This window comes from Morone saxatilis, unplaced genomic scaffold (genome assembly GCF_004916995.1).
Source record: "Morone saxatilis isolate NCDOM2014 unplaced genomic scaffold, NCSU_SB_2.0 Contig1, whole genome shotgun sequence".
In the NCBI taxonomy this organism is placed as follows: domain Eukaryota; kingdom Metazoa; phylum Chordata; class Actinopteri; family Moronidae; genus Morone; species Morone saxatilis.
The window spans coordinates 6510495-6517999 of NW_023339651.1; the positions used below are offsets into that span (position 1 = coordinate 6510495).

The window sequence follows — 7505 nt, forward strand, 5'->3', positions numbered from 1 at the left end:
AAAAAAAAAAAAAGAAATGAAAAATGTAGTTGAATGAATGTAGTTGTTTTAAATGCTTTTGTGGCCAGGCCTTAACGTACCTGGACTAGGGTTCATATAATGTTTTTATCTGAGTGACAGTTTCAATAGTTTCCAATGACTTGTTAGCCTCACTAAGGCTGAATGTTGTTGGTTCAAAAATGGTGGTGGTGGTGGGGTGGTGACTAATTGCGGTCCTTCAGTCATTAACCCTGGCTACTGTAAGTATGAGCATGTGAGTGCGTGAGTGTGATGCCAAGTGTCGAACAGTGGCTGGCTGACATCTGACGTGGCCCGTGTCCCTGTGAGGAAGCGTTACACTGTGTGGTCATCACGTCTCAGATTGAGTCCTAGAAGCTTCTAGCAGGCTCGCAGCTCTCAACCTTCAGCCTGATATATTTACATGTACACAGAGCTTATTTCTACACCTCATCTCCTGCGTTCTCTCCTTCATCACTGGCTTCCTTTTCTCCACAGCCTTCTCCTCTGTCCTGTGTATTTTCATTTCCCTTTCACCTCCCCCATTCTCCCTCTACTCCAACTAATCTGCTTTCTCTCTCTGTGTCCGTCTGTCTGTCTGTNNTCTGTCTGTCTGTCTGTCTGCCATTTTCAAAAACCTTAATTGAAGACTTTTTTAGACCCTTTTAATGTTACCTAGAACAGTTTTTAAGACTAATTTTAGAACCAGAAATAGTGGATAAAACCAGACTATTTTCAATTTAAAATGGCTAATGGAAATTATAAATGCAAATAACAAATGCATTCATTTAACCAACATGCTTTGTATATTATAGCACCAACCCTGTTTTGTAGTATCAATGGAGATGCTTTTTTAGCTGTAACACAGCAAGGAAAGATAGGTGCATAATTGATGCTTTGTAAGCTCGGTTTGGTCATTTTAAATTGGCCTAAAAGTCCCTTATTTTCCAGACTAAGCAAACACTCAAACTTGCAGTAAAGCAACTTAACATGTGCATGTGAGATTTGTATCAAGACAATTAAAGTTAATGGCCAGACACCATCGGTAACAGGCCCTTTAGCTAACACAAAATCATTACCATAGCTAACAAGCTAACATACATATTTTATCTCATTAGCTAATACACTCCCCCGCCCCCCGCAACTTGCTCGGGGCAAGAAAAAACGGCACGTCAATGAAACACTTCCTTCTCATATCTGTAGAGAGTTGCACCTGCCGAGTACCGATCGAGTTCGACCGAGAAAATGGTGGCAGGTGAAGACAAATTCTATGAGCTGAAGCAAGCATTTCAATATTCCTGGAAACAGCAAGTTTAGTTGGGTGACCACCGAAAAAACATCGCTATAAAGTGACAGAACAAGAGCCAACAGCATTTCACTTGCATGGCAGCTAAAAGGGTCTTTGTTGTTATTTGGTAATAAATAAATAATAAATAAAACAATTTGTGTTGGGGATGGTAAAAAGTGACTTGAAGTAGGTTTTTGGGCAAGTGAAAAAGAAACAAACATTAATGTTGGACCGTGTAAAGTCAACAGAAACTAACAAGATTTTATCTTGTCAGCTAACAAAACTTCAGATCCTATGCAACTGAATCCTACACACTGCTCCTTTAATTCCTATAAATCCTCTATATAAAAAGCAAATCTGGCCATATATTAGATATACTATATAGAATACATATATACCTTGTTAGTTATATACAGTAAATATCAGAATAAAGTACAACAGATATGGGAAGAGGGATGCTCATTTCTGCTAAAGTGAGGTGGTTCTCTCACGTGGTTGTGTTCCCTCCAGTAAATAATACTGATATTATCATAAGAGTGTGAAGGTGAGAAAGCAATGTTTTGTTTGGTCTGCATTTTACTCACTGGCTGTAATGTAGACATACTACATTACAACAATATTATTACAATAACATATGTGACAGCAGCCAAATATAAACCATTTATAAACATCTTATTTAGCAGTGAAAAGTAAAAGCTGAGATGCTGTCAGCTATTATAATCCTCCTTTGTATTGCTCAGTGAACTGACATGCCATACCGTGGTTGCCACAGGAATGCACAGACACAGTTTTGTTTACAGTGGTACGTGGCTAACCTCTATATAAAGGCGATGCGAGGCAATTTTATTTATATAACCCATCTCACTAGAAGTAAACTCAATATGCTTCCCATTAAAATGCATACAACAGAGGTATCCTACAAACACATGTACATAAACTACAGCAGGAGTTGGATCAACGCGATAGCTCACATACAGGGAAAATATTGCTCTAAACTGTGTGCACAAATAAAAGGTAAGTTGTGTCAATGTTGATCTAAGAAGTCACTCTACACTGCGATGAATGATGATCATTAGTGGACAGCTTTTAACTTGAAAAAACATGGCCGTGACTGCGACCTTGAGACTCCTAACTCCTTTCACTTTTCACCTCCAAGTAAGTAGTGTAAATAAACTTGTTTCAACCTGTTTGAAGCTGGTGTGCACTAGTAAGCACTGTTGTCTATCTAGGTGAGTATCTGCATACACAATCTCTACGATCGGGCTGGTTAGTAAAGCGGAATTTCCCCTTAACGAACGGACATGCAGCACAAAGAAACCTTTTAAGTTTCTCTACCTTTGAAGGCCTTGCATTTAAATTATTCCGACTTCTCAAAGAACCACCAAGGCACTGTTCTACTTAGCTTTTTTTCTTACCCCCCTCTCTCCCTCCATCCCCCCTCTCTCCCTCCATCCCTCCCCCCCCCCAATCTCACCTACCCATCTCTCCCTCTCTGGTGTTTCTGTGGGTGAGAGGCTGTCACCAAGGGGACGGGCTGTCATTGTCACCATGGGGATGGGCTCCACAGAGCATCTCAATTACTGAGTGGGACAATTAATAAGCATCAAAGCCTGGTTAATATTTCACTAGCGGCACAGAGCAGCAACCTGGCCCACAGCGCTCAGGTCCACAGGAGATGTATCATGGAGAGGTGGTGGAAGACAAAAGGGAACAGGAAGCAGACAGGATGGAAATAACAGTGCTGAGACGAGAGGGATGATGAGATGAGATGAGATGAGTGAGCCAGCAGAAGGGCGGAGGAAGTGAGAAAGACAAAGCTGAGGTACACAAGCCTCAGTGTTCATCTGAATGGCAGGAAGTGTACCATTTGGTGCCACTTTATGGTTCAGGGAATGTTATTTTTATTCTAATATTATCACCAAAATGGTTACAATTCAACCTGAGGGGGCAATGAGTGTGTGTTACACATTTCATGGCAATCCATTCAATACATGTGGATATATTTCACACTAGAGGAAAAGCCACCAAAGCCATCGGGATTTATCCTCTGGGGACCGTGAATATCTAGCACCCATTTTCATGCCAATCTAGCCAATAATTTCTTAGATCAGGTGTGGCGTTGTGGGTGGGCCTACAGAGCCTAGACAACAACAACTTTCACTCACACAACACAGAATAAAGTTAAAGACAATTTTTATTAGGCTACTATCACGTGAGAAGTCATGTGTGAAGAAGAAACTAACACCATGAACCGCCATGTTTCTATGGTAGCCCAGACGCGCTACGTCGCCTTCCACAGCGATATATATGAATCATTTCTGTTTTAGCTACACTACCAGTTGGAAACCGACAAAGGAAAGCAAACAGTTTTTAACGTCAGTGATTAAAAAGGCCCAGCCAAAATTACTTTGGCCCATCTGAAATTGAAATCTTTGCCGTCGGTTCTGTGATATATATTTCAGGACCCAACTTGCGGACCCAACCAACGACATACAAGCGATCACTAGAGCCACGCGCTAGCATTGCTAAAACAAACCAAGTACTTAATTGGAAATTAAGCAATCAACAGGAGAAACAATCTACACGAAGTCTGAGTCTGATAAATTTGTATAAAAAATGTAGATTTATTAGCCGCTTTTCAAGCAGCATTCTCATTTTCCAGCTTCTCTTCAGCTTTTCGCTTTTGTTTAGCTTGAGTGATTGTTCAATTGAATGAACTTGAATTCTAATATACATTAATTGAATACATTAACATCATCACTGTAATTAATAAATTACTTAGCGCTTATTCCTTATATATAATTAAAAGTTTTTAGTATTTACCCAAACCCATCTCCTTGGAAACAGCATGTTTTCTATTGCAATTATTACGTAACTAGCAGGTCTGTGAAGTGTTCATAGTGCTATAGCTCCTGTGGGGGGACAAAAGGATAAAATGTTTTATGGCCAACACTCATTATTTCAGGCAAATGGTCACTGTTTTTACCCTCAACGCATTGTGTACTTCTTTATGACACATACCGTCAGACGTGTGCGGGAACTACGTGTACGACGCAAAGATTAGAGAAAAATGTGATTTAATCTCGCCAGGTAACCTATTAACTACTATATTCCCACCATTTCCTTGTTGAAGTCTGACTTTTACATCCTTCTTTTTCCACTGGAGGCTGAATAAGAGTAAATGAAAGTGGGAGCATCAGGGGGAAGCAGATGAAAGAGGGAGTGAAGTACACAGGCGAGGCAGGAAGAAGATGATGGGTAAATGCAGATGGTGGGGGGGGGAGTAGCGTGAGGAAGATGAGGAGGGGAATCGCTGTTGGAGAGGGGTAGATGAGGGAGAGCACGAGAGCAGAAGTGGTGATTAATGGAGTAATGAAGGGAGGAGGATGGAGGGGATGCTGGCGGGGGGGTGGGGGGGGCGGGGACTGTGTCGCTGTGAGGCAGATGTATTGACGAGCCGGCTGGCTGATCAATGGGATGTGGTCAATCAACAGAGTGATCCATATGCTCTGACCTTACTCTGGATGGCCAATGGGACGAGGTGTGTGTCCGTGTGCGTGTGTGTGTGTGTGTGTGTGCATGTACGCTATATACCAGTGTGTATACTGATATAGCATGATATAGCATGACATTACATAACTATACATCAATTAAGCCCCTCCTACCAACCCATACAGTTTGGTTTTGAGCGCTTTAGTCTACTAACTCCAAACCGTGTCTACTTTTACATCATATATGCATTAACAAAGCTTTCAGTAACACTATACACAAACATAAGCTTCCTAAGACTTCAAATTTGAGATTCACCACAATAGACAATTTGTTGCTCTCCTTTTTTTGTGTTTTTAAAGATGTACGGTCGGATGGTCATATGTTAATCCAGCTGAGAACAGGGTCTATATTAAAAACTCTGGCATTTAAGAGTCTTCAAAACAGTGTTACCATTTTGACAAAACAAATAGTAATAACCGCAGCTTTATTGTTTCACGTCTCTGATAGTTGATTTTCATTGTGTACTAGCATAAACTGGATCCAACACCTGCCTGAAAGGTAGAAAACTAGTGTCATAACTCACAATATACTTTCGAAAGTGGTCGGCAGTAATGTAACAATATTTGTAGGTAATGGGCTAAAAACAAAACGTCACATGTGGCTATTTTAAATTGGACGTCCTTTAGCTCCAAGAATTCTCACCTTCATCCGCCTTTCATCGGGTGTAAAGCCAGACGAGATAAAACAAAGCGTAAAAGTGGAACAAGATCACATGTTAGACAAAACTTGGAGACCCAAAACAAGCAGCTCTTTATCCCCTTACATACAGATCCACATGCGGCAGGCCCCCACATCACAGCAACGCAAATGAGATTACATGACGAGAAACCGTAACGAATGAAAGGAACTTCAGTCTCTCCCACTGCTGAAGACACTGAACCAGGTTGTGTCGAAGTCTCACAATATCTACATTGTTGTGTTTTGTGTTTGATAAATGTAACCCTACAGTGGGAAAAGACGAGGGCTCCTCATATTTCCTAAAGTCCAAAGAGGCAGCAGGAATGTGAGGAATTGAGTGAGGATGACTGCAGGCCGGACCTGAGATGCCCAAATCAGATCTACTGCGAGTCCAAACAGCTCCCGGGACACAAACAGAAGAGGGAGGGAAAGCTGCAGAGCAAAAACCAAAAAAAAAAAAAAGAGAGCCCTGCCATGGCACGGATAAATAAAAGAGAACTACGTCACTCTTGTCGGAGACCCAAACACCAAACTGGACCCCGACCAGACAACCAGCCAACGTCTCAGCACAGACACACACACACACACACACACAGTTTGACGACAGACGTGTGCAGTTGAATTCACAGTTCACTCACACACGGCTGCTGCGCTGCCAAAGAAAGTGAAAAAAGATGGTGGCGCTGATGATGATGCTGCTGCTGCTGCTGCTGATGATGATGATGATAGCAGTGGGGACTTCCTCTAAAATGTGTCGACACATACCAGATGCACAAAACGCATTGGTTTGACGTTTGGAAAGAGAATATCTTGGAATAAAGGAGAGGTGAACAATAGAGAGACGCTCTGAACGCTATAAACAGCAACCACAGAGGTGCATGTGAGTACGGATGCACCGGATTGTCATTGGCCCCTATGTTGACCTTATTAGGGGGACTGGGTGGCGGCCAGAAGTGGCATTAAATACAGTACATATATAATATTATCTTATTCATCCACTCAGTGAAGTAGCTCGTATACTGATTTTAAATGAGGTAAAAAAACGGAGTCAGTCAGTATCAGTAGGTGCCCTGAGTTGAGGGATCATAAGCAGTACCTGAGTCAGATAGGTGCCCCCCCCCCTTTTTTTAACCCATGAGCAAGGCATTGAGCTCCCCAAAAGGTGCTCACTGGCCATGCAAGTAGCAGTGCTAAGAAAAGCTCTGAGAAAGGAAAGGGTGACTTTTTAGGAAGCAGCAAATGACCAATTAGTCTCTTTTTCCGTGGGTGAGTAGGTTAAAAAAAGAACTCGGTTTTAGGTTGAACACTCACAATAAAAATGTATGCATATGCCTAGGAGAGAGGGGGGGGGGGGCACACTAAGGAGGCCCCGTTCCAGTGTGCACTGTGCTGTAATCGCCCAGCATGCACCACGTGAAAAATGCTCTGCAAACAGTGCAACAGTTGAAGAGACTGATGATGCAGGTGACTGAGATTTCACCTGCAGGGGGGGGCATAATGCTCAACATGAGAACCTGTGGCCTTCAGTACCCCCAGGACTTGTGCCCCAAGTGCTCTGTTTGGTGACTGAGACACAGCTACATATTCAAACACATACCCAGTCCTCATAGTGCCTGGTTCCGTTCTGCAGCAGGTCCTCCAGCTGGATGGTGCAGTTGGCCACGAAGTCGTCGTATCCGATGGGCGCGTCGTGGAAAACGGACAGCTCCAGGCTCCTTCCCTCGCGGACCTCGGTGCAGAACTCCTGGTGCCAGGCGGGGCTGTTGGTCTTTGTCCTGGTGGCGGTCTGTCCGAGCCGGGTCTGGTCCAGATTCAGGGCCAGGTAGGGGTCCAGCAGGAAGGAGCCGCTCTTCCCTACGGCGTGACGCAGGGCCCATGGGGTGGGCTTCAGGTCCACTGCCTCACACACTCGCACCTTCAACAGGCCACTGAACACAGGCATGGCTCCTGGGATGTGTGTGTGTACACAAGGATGAGTGTGTGTGTGTGT

General features: G+C 43.3%; 1 protein-coding gene across 1 annotated transcript in view; it reads right to left on the minus strand.

Annotated features, from left to right (window-relative positions):
* The window catches only part of prkcea (protein kinase C, epsilon a), a gene marked incomplete in the record, with an annotated part of 37837 nt that overhangs the window by 29684 nt on the left and 648 nt on the right, over positions 1-7505 (minus strand). The window contains 1 exon segment of the mRNA XM_035659014.1: positions 7113-7505. Coding sequence (XP_035514907.1) covers positions 7113-7457 — 345 coding nt within the window.